We start from the raw sequence: 19,167 nt of genomic DNA on the forward strand, positions 1-19,167 counted from the left end.
TTTATTTTTCTCTCTTCTTACCATCTTATGCCCGAATGCCTATATATGAATTATAATAGTGTGAATGACTGGGAAGATTCTATGGAAGGATTCTGATAACCTACAGTGCTGTGCTTGGCTTTCTGTTACCAATTGCATTAGTTATACACCATTGGAAACAGGCTCTTGTGGAGCAAATAAAAAATTGTAGAATTAATTAGAAATTCTTCGATGTTTAAGTAAATAAAATGTCTCTAGGGAGCAGCAGATTATAAGGAGGCAAAAAGCATAACATTTAATTAAAATATTTGTAGTCACAGATTGCATTTTTTTTAAATACATTCAAATCTAGCTTTATTTTTGTTTGTTTTTCTAAATTTGTAAACAGATTGTATTTTGTTACATATATTTGCATGTTTGGAGTTGGTTCCTGCAACACTTTTATCCATAAAGCATTGAATTGTGACTTGAAATTGAACGGCAAAATGTAACTTTAAATGCAAATGACTTATTTCATAACAGGCTACATACATCACTATATCCGGCTTCGATCCTTATAGGCATCAGTGTTAGGACCCGCTTAGGGGGGTCTGCCTTGACGTTGGCAGGCGGGCATTCCCTCCAATGGCCATTGGAGCAACTAAATGACCTCCATTTGTCTAAATATACATAGGGATTAAGGAGAGAGCGCAGGTAACATTTTCTTTTCTTTGTTTTTTACTACATATTGGGGCTGATGTGTGTTGTAGTCATTGCTGCTGGCCCATTAGTAATGGGAGAAAGCGCAGGACTTCTCTTTTTGTACTTATAGGCATTAGCCTAACATAATTTTTTTATCTGCACTTGTATAAATTGTTGTGGATTTCTTGTTTGTCTTGTTTGCAAATTTTTGCCATGGTCATTTATCTGGTTATAGAAGGTCATAACAAATACTGTGTTTTCTAAATGCCACAAAGTATGTAAACGCACAATGTGAGGTTTCTAGTTCTCTAAATTATATATTTAATACAAAGAGCTATAAATATTTTAGACTTTTTTTTTTTGGCCTGTTGGAAGAACAAAGCATTCACGTGGCAATTTTCCCCACCCACCCCAAAAACCAAAAAAACATTAATCCTACATGGGCCTTTTTATTTCCTTGGCAAGTTTTTTTTTTTTTGTAACCCTATAAAGACTTCAGCACTATATAGGCTTTGGTTGGAAAACCATGCCCAGCCAGTAAGTGAATGGCATTTCAATTTCTCCACTGGCCTTTGACAAAGAATGATTGTTAATCCTTCTTTTGTTTATAATCCTGCGTAATCTCATTTAAAATTATATCTCCTCGTTCATCAGTGTTATGTTTAAAAAATCTATTACGAGGGACTTCTTTTTTTTTTTTTTTTACCAAGTGTTTATTTGTTCTGTAATTGCGTCACTAATAAGAAAAGAAAAGTTTTGCCTGTTCTAGTTTATTGGGAAGCAAAACCTTGGTTAGAGGCCGTGACATTTACTATGAGCGGAATTTGACAAGTACAATAACTGGGACTAATCTCTGCAAATTAAGATAAAATCTTTAAACGGTCTAGGAGTATAAATAAACCAGTGCTTCTGGTTCAGGCTAATGCTCTGTACACTTTCAATCACGAAAAGCACGGTAGTGTAGAAAAACAATCTATCGTTTTGAGTAATCTGTGAATATGCATACAGATCCAATTCACCTGTGAAATAAACCTATCTGTATGAAAATTTCCAGAATAAATTCGTATTGCTTGTGTTTGAGTTTTTGTTGTGATTGGGAAATAATCGGCTACCACAATGAAACTGCTCTTCCAAATCTGTATATCAAATAGCACATAACCGGTATGTAAATATGCTTTTTAAATTTACACTTATATTTCCCAGTAAATTCAATAAGGCGTAATTGGCCAGATAGAAAAACATTATCTTCTGTTATAAAGTAGTGTATATAGGACCTAAAGCTATTTGTGACTTGGCTACACCCCAATTGATTTAAATTGTCTGCAAAGTATAAAGTATAGTACAATGGTCATTAGTACGATTGTCAGAAAGCACTCAAACTAATGTAGTGCCATAATAAGTTTGCAAAGTAGCAATGCAATTCTTGAGTTTCCATTGAATAGTCTTGAAATGCTCATAAAATGCTTGGAGCAGACAAACATTCACATATGTGCAAATTGTAATCTTATATTAGACATCTACAAGTTGAAACAGTTGAATTTAGGCATACATTTTCTATATAAATCAAGCATCCTAAATCGCAAAACTGTTCAATCTCTTGTCTGCAGCCTTCCCCTTATAACCCCGCCCAGACTTTCTGTTGCTGTCCAATCACAGATGTCCCAGTGCAGCTCAATGGGAAGTCTTTGTAAGGCAGGTGCTCTGAGCAATAGCTGCCTTTTGAGTTTAGCTTCACTGGGCAACCAAACCAGGAAGTAATAGAGCTGGTTATCTGATTAATATCCAGGGTGGTATAACAAGTTTAATTTATACATGTCTTAATAGAAACTTTAAGTGCTACCATGAATGCCCCCACACAATGTGAAAGTTTAAAGACCTATCACCAAATTTCTTGGACTGCTCTTTTCATGAGATACTGGTCAAAATATAGTGATATGCCTTTAAACTTTTTCAGATTGCATAATGAAGTCCATTTAAAACAACTTTACTATAGCGTTTCAACAATTGTAAAACAAGCTGCTCCATTTAGGTTAAAATACATTTGTTTAAAATGCTAGAAACGCTAACCTTATAGACTTTGAATTCAGTAACTGAATATTAAGAGAGAATCCACTACAATGTTTTATTTGATATATTGCCAAGTATAAAGATGTGCCCCAATACAAAAGTCATCCTAAAAGAAATAGCGCCATTAATGAAATGTAAAATTAATAGAGGTAGTGCATTAGGACTGACATCGCTGGAGGAAGCCATTGATTGGTGAAACATGTTATGATGGCAGCAAGGTGCCACATGGTGGGGGGGGGGGGGGAGATCTGAGAGGGAACCAGCTTTCTATTACATATGCCGCTAGTGAGATCTGTTGGAAATGGTTACCTGACCATAATATCTAGTAAGCTGCTACTTTTGGCAATTTGCTGTCTTTAGTATCTTGTAAGCTTTAATAAATCATTCTTCTATACCTATTTGTATTTTGAATTGTATTGAAGCCAAATAGGGGAAGTGTCACCCCTATATACAGACACACTGCCATTAAGTTGTATGCTTCCACTAATTGGGAGTTTAATTCCAACACTTTATGTACATATAGATTATCCACACTAGATGATGCCTTGCATGTATGTTTTTATTTTGCATGTTTTCGCCATCCACGAGAGGAAACCTTAAAAAAATAAAATAAAAAAAAATAAAGGTGGACACGATTGTGGCTGACTCTGTATTATTCCCTTCGGTTGCCCGTACCTATCTCCATATTTCCCGAACATATTCGTACCCCCTGTTTGTGGTCAAACGGAACATGTGTACCCCTTGTGTACCTTCCAGAACACTGATCACCCCTGGCGATTAACTTGAGTGCTTTCCCCGGGTGGCCGCCATTTGTATAACCAAACCCACTGGTTCCAGTGAATGGCTATTTTGTCTCCCGAACACAGGCAGCAAACTTGGTCATCGACTGCATGGAACTCCTTTCGGCTACACGATCCCGTGAATCCGGGCAAAGATCGTACCGCTGCCACTTCCCGACCAACTAAACGGACGACGTTCAGGAGATAGGAACTACTGAACAAGGGGAGTATTCACTCCCTAAAAGCCAGGGGGAGTGTTCGTACATAAACCCCCAAAAGCAGACCGGTCGTTGCCCCAGTTTCTCTGGAACTATTTTGGGTCATCACCTCGTGGTTGGCCTGTCAGAACTTTACTCGAATAGCGATTCCCATTCTACCGGACGGATCTGAGCACTTTTTGGATATGTTGGGTGCTCAGACAGTGGCTATTCGGGTATGTATGCCTATGGTTCCTGTGGAAATAACTATGTTTTGGGGGTATGTCATGTATTTTTCATGGCTTCCTGTACCTGAGAGATAGTTATCAAGTTTTGACTCAATTATCTCCCAGACATAGGGTGGTAATAGGTTTTGGGGGGTTTTTCTGTATAAGCTCCTCTTACCTTGTGAGTAGGACAATTTCCTTAATTTCATTTGCCATATTACACTATATTTTTTCACTTTTATTTATTTTTTACATGTGAATTCAGAGGGGAAACATATAAATAAGCATACACTGATAAAAATGGTATATAACATTTTTTTACTAAATAAAAGCTTCACAATGTTCATTCCAATACACCAAAACCCTCACCTTCCTGAGAACCAAGCCAAAGAGACAAAAATGTACAGTGCAGTTCAGTTAGGATGGGAAGAAGAAGTAGCGAGGGCTCACATGCATTTATGATATTCACATTCTGCTAGTATTTTGAGAATTTGCATATCTGGCAGATTAATATAAATTACCCTTGGAAGAGATATTTGCACTTTTATTTGTTCTCTAATATTTGTAAATAATTATTTTGTTTTCCTGAACTGGTGGCCAATATTGGAAGTCTTGGGGCATGTAATACAGTTTCATACTTCACAGCTTCCGTATTTATCTAAATCACGAATAATTCATAAGATTAATCTGTACCAAGTAACCTTACTCCTAAGTGTGTACCATATCCCTCTGTCCCATTGTCCCTGTTTTCTAGAAGTTCCATATTTTTGGTGTTTCTGAGTATAACAGAGCTTTACGGCAATAATGCTCTCAGTAATATGTCTTTAAATTACAATAAATGTGTTTAGAAAGCAGTCTGTTCGATAAGATACATTGTTCGTATCTAAATTACATTTTAGTTGCATAAAATATTTTTAGTAAGTCACCTAAAATTTTTCAGAACAGTCACACCTTTCCTAACATCACTAGAATTAAAGCGTCCCTCTATCCATTTTAAGTTTTGAAAGGTATGTCACACCTCAGTTGTAAAACCACATTTGATGTACTTTTCTCATAAAAAATAAACAGCTTTACTGGAATACAAACTGCATTGTTTTGTTTCCCTTTTAGACCTTTCTGATTCACCAGTGGTAGCTGGTACAGGTTTGTGTAAGTTGTGTCTCTGGAGACATGCAGTGTTTTAGCAGATATATGGATATTTATCCAGATTTAGTAGAACTCTCATCAACCTACCATTCACTGTATATGTTTAACTGTGCGCCTTGGTGAAAAGTGATGCTGGTATAAAACGATATTGTCCTGTATTCATGTCCAAGAACTGCAACTTAGTAGTTCTCATAAGTACTGTTAATGTCATCTCTTCTATATGTATTACAGGGCACTTTTGAGAGTACAATACTTTGGAAGTAATGCCTGAGCATTCTACCCTTCACTTAGAATGAAGGGCTGCAGGTCATGCCTGGCACCATAACCACTACAGCACTTTGTAGTGGTTATGGTGCTTTTGCATTTTCCTTTAATAGTTTTTCCTCTTACAAAGTAAGGGCTCTCCCAAGATGGCACTCCGGTATCCTGCCTTTGCGGACACCAGACATAAGCCACCAAAAGTGAGAGAAGCATCATAAATAATTCAGCATGTTTTGTTTGTATGAGAAAAATTAGCAATTGAGCAGTTTGGGGACGAAATGTCAAGCCTACAACTCTGCTGGGCCCATGTGCATCATTCGGACATAAAGAATCCTTTAATTCACAACTATGAAGGTGGAGATATAGAAAGGCAGCACCAATAAGCATTTACTTTGGTTTCAAACACTGACACCTAGTGGCAAGCATTTATATATGGCTTATGGTAATATCCATTAGTTCATTTCAAATTGTTATGTTTAAAATTTCAAAACTTTAAAACCATTTGAAAATAACTAATTGATACTACCATATACAGTAGGAATATTTAGTATTCCTACCAGAAGTAGAGCTCTGTAAGCCACTTATTAAGTTTCTCTCAGCAAAAGGGTTTTCGTGGAAGCAGTGTCACTGCTCTTGGGTCGCCTTGCCTAGAAAAAGATACCATTCTTCAATGACAATATAGGACCATCTAGGATGTTGTTCCATCATCACAAATTATTTGTATCAATCACTGCTTAGTAGATAGCATGCATTTATGTATGTATTTTTTTTATTGGGGGAATAGATCTTAAAACCGCTTACAAAAGCATCCTGCTGCTGTCTGTAGTGTTGCTGAGCAAATCAATCTGAAAGGAAGTGCTTACTGAGAGAGCACTTCCTGTCAGACCGGGTACAGCGGCGGTGAGCAGGTACAGAATGGGAAGGGAATGAGACACATGGAGGGGATGGGGGAGGTGAAGGGAATGAGACATATGGAGGAGCTGGGGGAGGTGAAGGGAACGAGACACATGGTGGGGATGGGGGAGGTGAAGGGAACGAGACACATGGAGGGGATGGGGGAGGTGAAGGGAACGAGACACATGGAGGGGATGGGGGAGGTGAAGGGAACGAGACACATGGAGGGGATGGGGGAGGTGAAGGGAACGAGACACATGGAGGGGATGGGGGAGGTGAAGGGAACGAGACACATGGAGGGGATGGGGGAGGTGAAGGGAATGAGACAGATGGAGGGGATGGGGAGAAGGGAACGAGACACATGGAGGGGCCGGGGGAGGTGAAGGCAATGTGACACATCAGTGTAAAGAAAGATTATTTTATACAATTATGACAGACATTTCGGTTCACGGATTAATATTTTCCATTTGCGGTGATGTAATAATAAACCATCCTGAAAATCTGTCTGCAATTTTTTTTCTTTATTTTTTTTTTATTGAAAACACAAGCTATTTCTCCAGAGACTTCCAAAATATTATATATTTTTAACAAACCTCTTCCAAACAATATTTAGGTAAAACACATTAAATATAGTAGCAATATAAACAGGATGTGTGCTTACTTAATTGTTACATAAGATAATGCAAGCAAAGCAGCATTGCTAAACTTTTAAAATATACTGCAGATAATCATTTCTATCAGCAAATGACAAAGGAACACAGTAATATAAAAGTCAGGGTGTGTTTAATTTGGTTTGCAGCTTTGTAGAAAACAAAAAGTTCAATGCGAGAATTTCCACTAGTGAAAACTGAATTTCACTCACTGCATAACCTCATAATGTCTCTATCAAGTGAATGAACAATAGTTACACTGTTAATCAATAAAGTGAGAATAAAGTGGATTTCAGAATAAAGGCTAATACAGTCAAGTTGAAAACAGAATTGACTTGGCGATTTTTTCTAATTCGATTATTTTGAAATTTCACGTTGAATTTCCAACAATTCTCACAGTTCGTGTTCTCTAGATAAAGAAGACCTCATCAATAAATATTGGTGCTTGGGATATCAGTCTGCAAACAGAAAATTAGGATGATTTGAGAACAAACTTTGAAAAGTTTGATTCTCAACTCACTAGAACACTCTCTGAACTGTCGAGAACTGAAAATGGAATTACAAGTGAACTTTAAATTCTAAGCCAAAAATAACCAATTTGGAAAAATTCACACTGACATTCACACTTTGATGAATAACCTTGTCTGTTTAGTGAATAGACACCTAAATGCAAATTACCAGCTTTAAAATATCTGTACAAGTATTAAACTTGGGTGACCGAAATCCCAGGATTTATGTTGCCCATGCCGCAAGCATCTGCATGCCATCGTCATCCTCTTCCACTCTCTTCCGCGATGATGCTGCAAGAGAATAAGGCATTTGTTGAGTAAAAGATCGAACTGGGAGATAAATGACTTGCTTTATGGTTTGATCAAAGAAGGCAGATATCCAAGAAGGCAGTGCTGGTGTAAAGACGTGGGCTTTCAAGTAAAGGTTGTATTTCACTACCAACTTGAGTAAATGGAACAGCTATCATGAGCTGCAGTATCAACATTTTTTACTTCAGAGATCAATGGAAAGAATATTATCATGGAAGGGGGGACAATTCCCCTTCAAGAAAATCTATGGGGTGGGGGGAAGTAAACCTTTCTCTCAAGTCTTGATGGTGTTGCTTTTACTGGTTCACTTTTTAAGATAGATGGGTGGAATAAAACATTTCTAAGGCATTTTTTTTCTACATAGCTTTTAAAGTTATTACATCTCATCAAGAAGGTGCAGAAATATCAGTGGTAAGACATTTTTGCAGGTACGGAACTACAGGTAGTGCAGCCTATGCAACTGCACTAGGGTTCCAGCAGGTCTCTCCAATACTGCCAAAATAGAGGCAGGCTTGCAGCAAGGCTCAATGGAGGCCCAGAGGAGACCGTGCACACAGCAGGAAGAGAGCTGGACTCTGAGTGAGGGTGAGTCACATGCATGTTTGTGTATGTTGTGTGCATATTGGTCAGTGGTTGTGGTTGTGTGCATCTGTGTATGGGTGTCAGTGTGTTTCATTGTATCTGTTCATGTGTATCTCTTAGAAAGCATCTGTTTGGCTGTGGCTGTGTGTGTGTATATATTTTGGTGTAGCAATGTGCATCTGAATGTGTATGTGGCAATAAAGCTGTGTGTCAGTGTCTGTGTTCATCTCTGTGTTGTCAGGATATTTATATCGGCAGACATTTTGTGCTAAGATAGAAATGAAAAGTGTATATTGCCAGAGTAACTCAGAACAGAGCGGACTCCATTTTGGATCTTCAGGCTAACAAAGACACATAATTTCTTCTTGCTTTCTGCAACACTACCCACTAGCCTGAGCTAAGGAATGCATTATATAAACAATCCAAGTGATAAGCAATGAAGCAGGGGGATGGAATGCTCTGTTTAAATGTTAATAGAATGGAAATAATTTTAAACACAGACACTAGTGACAGAGAAGACTAAGTAATTAATTTTACAAGGTCCCATTGTAAGTAAGGGGTGAAATTGAGTTTAGAACTGTCAATTTTAGAAATTACGATCAAAGTCGTTGCCACAAAGACTGAGGCAAACGCTTTGAACTGACAGCAAATTTAAGTTATGGTAGTCATTTTAGATAAGCCAAATGACGTCAAAATCGTCATCAGGAAAAGTTAACTCTTTCCTGGATAGGAAAGTTTAATTAGGCAATTGCACCCTCTATGGACGAAAAATCTAAATTGCAATCTGCATGTTGACCACACCTTCAGAGTCTGGCCCTCTAAAAAGTTAGGACAAAGGGAAGAGAGAGGTTAGTTTGGGCATTCAGATTCAGACATTCAGAGAGATCCAGGACAGATATTCACTCTGGGACTAACACTCAAACTCTCTTGGACACAACTCAAGAAACACTCCTTGACACTTAAAATTGTACTCTTACTTTCTAACCAACATTACTTTTCTCTATTACTTACACACCTCCATACAACCAATTATACTTGCATTACCTCAAATTCCACCAAGTTTTGGTTGTAGAAGAAGTCCTGGAAAATTCTACAGTGGCCATCACAGTCACCAGACTTGAACCCCAAGTTCTTTGGTGAGATTTGAATAAGGCGATTGCAGCAGCACGAATATTACTGAACTGGAGGCCATTGCTCCTGAGCAATGGGCTAAGATTCCTCAAAAACGCTGCCAGAAGCTGGTATCTCGCTAAGCATCTCGTTTGCAGCAGATAATAACAGCAAACGGGTGATCTACTAAAGATGCTTGCTATGAAGGAGTGGAATAATTTTGAGACTGGAGAAGTCATTATAGGTTGGATTTTCAGTAGAATTTAAGGAAACCACCTGAAGTATTCGTTATTGTGGCGAAAGTGACCTCGCCACTGTTTTTTGGAGGGGCCTGTTTGCCAGTCTCCTGCCCTGCGACTATGGCCCTGGGATGTATTGCCCTTCTAGGAACTGATTTGGGCATATTGTATTTTATTATGCTGCTGCTGGCCCTTTAAGAACCATCTGGGGACATACTGTGGAGTTACTGGGTGGCCACCATTATTTTATGTATCAGAGGCACATGGTGAGAACAATGGATGAAGCACATGGTGAGAACAATGGATGGCCGGCATTTTAACTCACAGACACTGTTTGGACTTTTCTACATGGTGCCATCTAGCCGGTATTTGGTGCACAAAGTTATCGGGCAGTAGTTTTAAACTATACAACAGGGGACACATTATACAGTAATTATTTTTCATATAGCCTGTACATGTTCTGCTTGACCTCAAAACGAAGTGTCGTCTCATTATTGGGGGAATTGGATTGTATGCTGATTGCCAGGAGTGTAAGCTGATTGTATGCTTTTCCTGTTCAGCGGTTTACAGCATTCATATGTTTGAGAGCATTCGTATGCTTCTCCGGTTCGGTGGTTGTGGTGTCTGCTAGAGTGCTTGGAGTCCTCAGGATGCGCTAGGAGCATCCTTCAACGGAGGTACCCAGTCATGGTGCCCGTCGATCAGTTACAGTTATGTTGAGTTTCTTCAATTGCTTTTTGTTTTGACAATAAATCTGATTTTCAGTGTGTAAGAAATGGGGTGCCTTTAAAAATACTTTAATATATTATTATCATTATTATGGTATTTATATAGCGCCATCAAATTCCACAGCGCTTTACAATGGGTGGACGAACAGACATGTAGTTATAACCAGACAAGTTGGACACACAGGAACAGAGGGGTTGAGGGCCCTGCTCAATGAGCTTACATGCTAGAGGGAGTGGAGTAAAATGACACAAAAATGTAAGGATAGTATTAGACTAGTGACAGTTGCAGAAGAGGAATCAGTTGGGAGCTATTAACAGTTTAATTGATAAGCTTTTATGAAGAAGTGGGTTTTTAATGATTTTTTGAAGGAGTGGAGACTGGTTGAGCATCTAACGGAGGGGGGGGAAGCGAGTTCCACAGGAACGGTGCAGCCCTCGAGAAACCTTGAAGGCGAGCATCAAAGGTGGGAGTACGGATAGAAGATAGACGTAAGTCTTCAGCAGATCGTAAGGGCCTAGACGGGATATACTTGTGTATAAGGGAGGATAGATAGGTGGGAGCAGCATTATGTAGAGATTTGAAAGAAAGAACCAGAATTTTAAATTGAGCTCTATATTTTATAGGAAGCCAATGTAGGGACTGACATATGCTTTGTGAAGGTGAGTTGTGTAATAAGCTATCTGGTTTCACAATGGAATACCATTTACATTTTAAAGGAGGTTGTCATCAATGGGTACAAATCTTTACTATAAAGGTTTCAAGGGTCATGTTATTAGGAGATCAGAAGATCAGAGTAATTAACATCTAGGTGTAACCATGAAGATTGTGTTTTTCCCAAGCCATCCTGTCAAATCCTAACCCTAACTGGTCACTTCTTTCAGAACGTTACAGTATAGCTGGAGGGAAGAGATCAAAGGGAAAGACTTGTGTAAAGACAGAGCTCTCTAGAAAAAGGGGGCTGGATAAACCACTTTTGGGAGTGAAAAGGGATTCTAGGACTTTTAGTTAAAGACTGCAAGAATCTGTCTTTAAAAGAACAACAGACAAGGAGGTTGGGCTCTCTACTCTCTTTTGGAAAGGACAGCCCAGCAAGCACAGGTGCCATGGTAAACTGAGAGAGACTGTTCCAGATTACCCAAGATGAAGGCGCAAGGGGAAGATCTTCATTTAAATGTTCAAGTATTGCCCTTTTCTATGTATCTTCTGGTTTTGAACTGTATTGGTTATAATGTGTATATCCTTTTAAAATCTGTAACAATAGCCTAAGTCAATATTTATAATACACTTCTGTTTGTGTCTTATTTGTCACACATTTCCTAAAAGAATTTCCTTGTAAGAGGGTCATAATTTCTTACACGTGGGGGTTGAAAATTTTTGATTACAACTGTATATAGAGGCAGTCACACTCCATCATACATACAGAAAGATAATCATACCCACACTATCCCATACATACAGACAGGTAGTCAACTATACACACACACACATATATAATACATATACACACACACACATACATACAAACAGTATACCCCTCACACGTAACAACACTGACGAAATTACACTCTGCTACAATGTAAAGTAGTAAGTGTACAGCCTGTATAACAGTGTAAATTTGCTGTCCCCTCAAATTAACTCAACACACAGCCATTAATGTATAAACCGTGGTCAACAAAAGGGAGTACACCCTTAAGTTGATATGTCCAAATTGGGCCCAAAGTGTCAATATTTTGTGTGGCCACCATTATTTTGCAGCACTGCCTTAACCCTCATTTGCATGGAGTTCACCAGAGCTTCACAGGTTGCCACTGGAGTCCTCTTCCACTCCTCCTTGCGCTCCCCCACCTTCCATTTGAGGATGCCCCACAGATGCTCAATATGGTTTAGGTCCGGAGACATGGTTGGCTAGTCCATCACCTTTACTTTCAGCTTCTTTAGCAAGGCAGTGGTTATCTTGGAGGTGTGTTTGGGGTCGTTGTCATGTTGGAATACTGCCCTGCGTCCCACTCTCCGAAGGGTGGAGATCATGCTCTGCTTCAGTATGTCACAGTACATGTTGGCATTCATGGTTCCCTCAATGATCTGTAGCTCCCCACTGTCGGCAGCACTCATGCAGGGCCAGACCATGACACTCTCACCACCATGCTTGACTTTAGGCAAGACACACTTGACACCATCTGAACCAAATAAGTTTATCTTGGTCGCATCAGACCACAGAACATGGTTCCAGTAATCCATGTCCTTAGACTGCTTGTCTTCATCAAACTGTTTGCGGGCTTTCTTGTGCATCATCTTGAGAAGAAGCTTCAATTCCTTCAACCTCTGCAGCAATGCTGGCAGCACTCATACGTCTATTTCCCAAAGACAACCTCTAGATATGACGCTGAGCATGTGCACTCAGCTTCTTTGGTCGACCATGGCGAGGCCTGTTCTGAGTGTAACCTGAACTGTGAAACCTCTGTATGGTCTTGCCCACCATGCTGCAGCTCAGTTTCAGGATCTTGGCAATCTTCTTATAGCCTAGGCCATCTTTATGTAGAACAACAATTCTTTTTTTCAGATCCTCAGAGAGTACTTTGCCATGAGGTGCCAAACGTATGAGAGTGTGAGAGCATTAACACCAAATTTAACACACCTGCTTCCCATTCACACCTGAAACCTTGTAACGAGGTCACATGACACCAGGGAGGGAAAATGGCTAATTGGGCCCAGTTTGGACATTTCCACTTAGTGGTGTACTCACTTTTGTTGCCAACGGTTTAGACATTAATGGCTGTGTGTTGAGTTATTTTGAGGGGACAGCAAATGTACACTGTTATACAGGCTGTACACTTACTACTTTACATTGTAGCAGAGTGTCATTTCTTAATTGTTGTCACATGAAAAGATATAATAAAATATTCACAAAAATACTGTGAGATATATATATATATATATATACACACACACACACACACACACAGGGAGTGCAGAATTATTAGGTAAATGAGTATTTTGACCACATCATCCTCTTTATGCATGTTGTCTTACTCCAAGCTGTATAGGCTCGAAAGCCTACTACCAATTAAGCATATTAGGTGATGTGCATCTCTGTAATGAGAAGGGGTGTGGTCTAATGACATCAACACCCTATATCAGGTGTGCATAATTATTAGGCAACTTCCTTTCCTTTGGCAAAATGGGTCAAAAGAAGGACTTGACAGGCTCAGAAAAGTAAAAAAAAAAAGTGAGATATCTTGCAGAGGGATGCAGCACTCTTAAAATTGCAAAGCTTCTGAAGCGTGATCATCGAACAATCAAGCGTTTCATTCAAAATAGTCAACAGGGTCGCAAGAAGCGTGTGGAAAAACCAAGGCGCAAAATAACTGCCCATGAACTGAGAAACGTCAAGAGTGCAGCTGCCAAGATGCCACTTGCCACCAGTTTGGCCATATTTCAGAGCTGCAACATCACTGGAGTGCCCAAAAGCACAAGGTGTGCAATACTCAGAGACATGGCCAAGGTAAGAAAGGCTGAAAGACGACCACCACTGAACAAGACACACAAGCTGAAACGTCAAGACTGGGCCAAGAAATATCTCAAGACTGATTTTTCTAAGGTTTTATGGACTGATGAAATGAGAGTGAGTCTTGATGGGCCAGATGGATGGGCCCGTGGCTGGATTGGAAAAGGGCAGAGAGCTCCAGTCCGACTCAGACGCCAGCAAGGTGGAGGTGGAGTACTGGTTTGGGCTGGTATCATCAAAGATGAGCTTGTGGGGCCTTTTCGGGTTGAGGATGGAGTCAAGCTCAACTCCCAGTCCTACTGCCAGTTTCTGGAAGACACCTTCTTCAAGCAGTGGTACAGGAAGAAGTCTGCATCCTTCAAGAAAAACATGATTTTCATGCAGGACAATGCTCCATCACACGCGTCCAAGTACTCCACAACGTGGCTGGCACGAAAGGGTATAAAAGAAGAAAATCTAATGACATGGCCTCCTTGTTCACCTGATCTGAACCCCATTGAGAACCTGTGGTCCATCATCAAATGTGAGATTTACAAGGAGGGAAAACAGTACACCTCTCTGAACAGTGTCTGGGAGGCTGTGGTTGCTTCTGCACGCAATGTTGATGGTGAACAGATCAAAACACTGACAGAATCCATGAATGGCAGGCTTTTGAGTGTCCTTGCAAAGAAAGGTGGCTATATTGGTCACTGATTTGTTTTTGTTTTGTTTTTGAATGTCAGAAATGTATATTTGTGAATGTTGAGATGTTATATTGGTTTCACTGGTAAAAATAAATAATTGAAATGGGTATATATTTGTTTTTTGTTAAGTTGCCTAATAATTATGCACAGTAATAATCACCTGCACACACAGATATCCCCCTAAAATAGCTAAAACTAAAAACAAACTAAAAACTACTTCCAAAAATATTCAGCTTTGATATTAATGAGTTTTTTGGGTTCATTGAGAACATGGTTGTTGTTCAGTAATACAATTAATCCTCAAAAATACAACTTGCCTAATAATTCTGCACTCCCTGTATACACACACATACATATATACACACACACACAGGCAATCAGCTATACACACAATCGCCCATACATACATAAAGACAGACAGTCAGCTATACACACATTCCCTCGTACATGCAGACAATTATACCCACACTCCTGCATACACACTGACAAACCTTCATACTCACACAATCCCATGTAAAGAAATGTACCTACACCAGGCATCCCAACCGTCTTGATTTTGTCAAGACACTCCTGATTTCAGGTCCTGTCTCGCCATCTTGACTTAGATGCTCTCGCACTATGTTCAGGGCACAAGGATCCTGTAGACAGCACTGAATAGTGCTTGCTGCAGGGTCTTTGGTCAGTGGGCTAGTCTTACATAATATGAAGGCAGCCTAGCATGCCTTAAAGCCAGGGTGACCTGCCAGTAATTCGGACGGACCTGCCCTCTTTCTGTTTCCTCCATAAAAACAGCCAATTCCCTTCAGCCGTCACTGGTGATGGCTGTCAGTATTGACACTTAGACTCCATCCCCGAGTCTAAGATAATCAGGTGGTGGAGAAATACAGAGACAAAGTAGTCCCTACAGAGACAAAGTAGTCCCTACAGAGACAAAGTAGTCCCTACAGAGACAAAGTAGTCCCTACTTTGTCTCTGTATATCACTTGACTGGTTTGAAATTTTTAGGGAAATTCCAACATCGTCAAAATGAGTATTTCATAAAGATTCATCAATACTCAATTTTAGGAAGGGGGTGACCATGCTGCTTTAACAAGCAATTTTACTAGATAAAATACTTTGTATTTATGCATATTTTTACAGCAGATATATCAGCCTTGTAGAAAAACAATATATGATTCTATTCTATATATTTAGTTATTCCCAAGAGGCAAATATTGCTTTAGACCAGGGCTCGACAAATCCCAGGAACCAAGTAGCCATGGCGACTTGGAATTTGCAACCCTTTAGCTAAAGCGGTCGGCTGGGGGGGAACAATAGAGCCGGCCTGTCGCCCTGGGGATAATGGAGGCGGGCGTCCTGGGCTGCATGGGTGTGGCTGGCTGGGGCAGCGCGCAAAGGAGCAGTAATCTTCCTGCAGCTCCTCTCTGTTCCCTCGCGCTGTATAGTGATGCCGGGAACCAGAATATGATGTCACTCCGGCCTGGCATCACTACAGGGAGCAGAGAGGAGCTGCAGGAAGATTAATGCTCGCACGCAGGCAGAGAGAGCAGCCCCACTGGAGCCCAGCAATGTAAACACTACCTTTTCTCTAAAAAGCAGTGTTTACATTGAAAAGGCTACAGGGACAGGCTTCAGGCATTAAGCTGTAGTGGTTCTGGTGACTATTGTCTCCCTTTAAGATTTGTATATTTCTCATTGTAAATTAAACTTCGCTAGTTGTAAAAAAACAAAACAAAAAAAAAAACGGACTCCTAACTTTTTTAGTTGGCTCCTAGATTCCAAACAAATTTGTCAAGCCCTGCTTTAGACAATATATGAAATAGTCATTCTTTATCTAGCACTTTAACTCCAATCTTTTCTTTCATTTCCCATTGAATGCGTGCTACCATGATAATGTCACATGGAGGAAACGTGACCACAGAGCTCTTTAAAGATAAGTATTTCTTTGTGTAGGAATATACGAGTCATGCGTTTTACATTGACAAGTAATACAGATAAGTGTACTTGCAATTTACTTGAACAGCCCTTCCCTGTATATGTGCTATATGAGTTTAAACAATATAAATAGCCAAACAAACATATTTAATGTTGATTGTGTACAAACAGTTCTAAAAGTGTGGCATCTATTAAAGAATTCGATGGAATGACACTGCTGATTTTATTGGTTACCATGGTGAGTGATCAGTTTTGAGAAATTTGTACCACAAGTGCACTGCTTTTTTCCTAGTGACACTTTTATACATCTGGTTCTTAAATTTTAATTTCACATTAGCATGAGTAAGCTCCTGTACCAATTTATGATGATCAAATACAGCTCATATCGGAGTGTTTATTCGATAAATATTGAATAATTTTTAATTAAAAACTAAACTGTGCAATGCAATCCAATAAGGCTAATTTGGAAGAATTTTCGAACTCATCTATAGTTACAGTTTGGCTACTGTAGCCTATATTTTGCAATTTGGTTTATAATCACAACCATTTTGTTTTCAGTGAATAAGTACAAGTATTTGCTCATTAAACAATAAACTGATGTTGATGAATGAATAGTCAAACTGAAAGCCTAGGTCCAAAGCAGAGGCGTCAACTTGGCTATACTGCCTTAAATTTTAGTGTTCACTGATAACTATTCAGTTCTTGGCATATAAAGAATGAAACAAATGGGATTTTATCAGGCCAAAAGGTATTATTGTAACAAGATAATGCCTGAATTGTCTTATTAAATATGATTTGATTCATTGGGACGCAGGATTTCATAATGAGCCACTTCCTGTTTCCTTGAAACTCCAGTAAGTTTTTCCAAACCCTGCAATGATTGCAGTGAGTCATATACAGGTGATACTTGAAAAATTAGAATATCGTGCAAAAGTTCATTTATTTCAGTAATGCAACGTAAAAGGGGAAACTAATATATGAGATAGACGCATTAAATGCAAAGCAAGATAGTTCAAGATGTGATTTGTCATAAATCCAAATCCACAATCTCAGTAAATTAGAGTATTGTGAAAAGGTGCAATATTCTAGGCTCACAGTGTCCCACTCTAATCAGCTAAGTAAGCCATTACACATGCAAAGGGTTTCTGAGCCTTTAAATGGTCTCTCAGTCTGGTTCAGTAGGAATCACAATCATGGGGAAGACTGCTGACCTGACAATTGTGCAGAAAACCATCATTGACACCCTCCATAATGAGGGAAAGCCTCAAAAGGTAGTTGCGAAGGAAGTTGGATGTTCCCAAAGTGCTGTATCAAAGCACATTAATAGAAAGTTATGTGGAAGGGAAAAGTGTGGAAGAAAAAAATGCACAAGCAGCAGGGATGACCGCAGCCTGGAGAGGATTGTCCGGAAAAGGCCATTCAAAAGTGTTGGGGACTTTCACAAGGAGTGGACTGAGGCTGGAGGCAGTGCATCAAGAGCCACCACACACAGACTGATCCTGGACATGGGCTTCAGATGATGTATTCCTCTTGTCAATCCGCTCCTGAACAACAAAAAGCATCTTACCTGGGCTAAAGAAAAACAGACCTGGTCTGTTGCTCAGTGGTCCAAAGTCCTCTCTTCTGATGAGAGCAACTTTTGCATCTCATTTGGAAACCAAGGACCCAGAGTCTGGAGGAAGAATGGAGAGGCACGCACTTCAAGATGCTTGAAGTCCAGTGTGAAGTTTCCACAGTCTGTGTTGATTTGGAGAGCCATGTCATCTGCTGGTGTTGGTCCACTGTGCTTCATTAAGTCCATGGTCAACGCAGCCGTCTACCAGGAGATTTTGGAGCACTTCATGCTTCCTTCCACAGACGAGCTTTATGGGGATGCTGACTTCATTTTCCAGGAGGACTTGGCACCTTCCCACACTGCCAAAAGCACCAAAGCCTGGTTCAATGACTGTGGGATTACTGTGCTTGATTGGCCAGCAAACTCGCCTGACCTGAACCCCATAGAGAATCTATGGGGCATTGCCAAGAGAAAGATGAGAGACATGAGACCGAACAATGCAGAAGAGCTGAAGGCCGCTATTGAAGCATCCTGGTCTTCCATAACACCTCTGCAGTGCCATAGGCTGATAGCTTCCATGCCACGCCGCATTGAGGCAGTAATTGCTGCAAAAGGGGCCTAAACCAAGCACTGAGTCCATATGCATGCTTATACTTTTCAGAGGTCCGATATTGTTTTAAGTACACTCCTTGTTTTAAAACAATTTGAAATTCACTTTGAATTCTCACTTTAATGGATAATCCTGAGAGTTTCAGGAATAAGAAGGCAGACATAACAGACTTTTAACAAACTATTACAAATATTGCACAGGAAAAGGAAATTAATTTACCTGGCCGGGATGGCAGTTTTGTGGAAGGCACGCTTGGAAGAGTTACGTTGGCCAAGTGGCTGTTGAGCTCCGCCTGCTCCAGTTCTTCTAATTCTTCCAACAATTCATCCTGAAAAAAATATGAAAGTTGTGCAGAAGAATATTATATCAAAATCAACGGTTATTCCAAGCACCATAAACACTTCAGTGATTTGATGTGGTCATGGTTCCTGGAGTCTCTATGTACAGTGTTTTGCTTTGAGCTAAACCCCTCTGCTGCTGGAGGTGAAACTCCACTTGGGCAACATTGTAGTAGTGTCAT

General features: G+C 39.8%; 1 protein-coding gene and 1 long non-coding RNA gene across 2 annotated transcripts in view; one reads left to right on the forward strand and one right to left on the reverse strand.

The window, feature by feature from the left end:
- LOC134607801 (uncharacterized) overlaps positions 1–19,167 on the forward strand; it is an 876,365-nt gene that overhangs the window by 738,445 nt on the left and 118,753 nt on the right. The gene's annotated exons all lie outside the window — the stretch shown is intronic.
- Positions 7,490–19,167, reverse strand: part of CHMP4C (charged multivesicular body protein 4C) — a 34,236-nt gene continuing 22,558 nt past the window's right edge. The window contains exons 4-5 of the mRNA XM_063450354.1: positions 18,867–18,975; positions 7,490–7,681 (exon numbers count right to left, since the gene is read on the reverse strand). Coding sequence (XP_063306424.1) covers positions 7,614–7,681; positions 18,867–18,975 — 177 coding nt within the window. The 3' untranslated portion in view covers positions 7,490–7,613. The remainder of the gene's footprint in view (positions 7,682–18,866; positions 18,976–19,167) is intronic.

This window comes from Pelobates fuscus, chromosome 4 (assembly GCF_036172605.1).
Source record: "Pelobates fuscus isolate aPelFus1 chromosome 4, aPelFus1.pri, whole genome shotgun sequence".
NCBI lineage: Eukaryota > Metazoa > Chordata > Amphibia > Anura > Pelobatidae > Pelobates > Pelobates fuscus.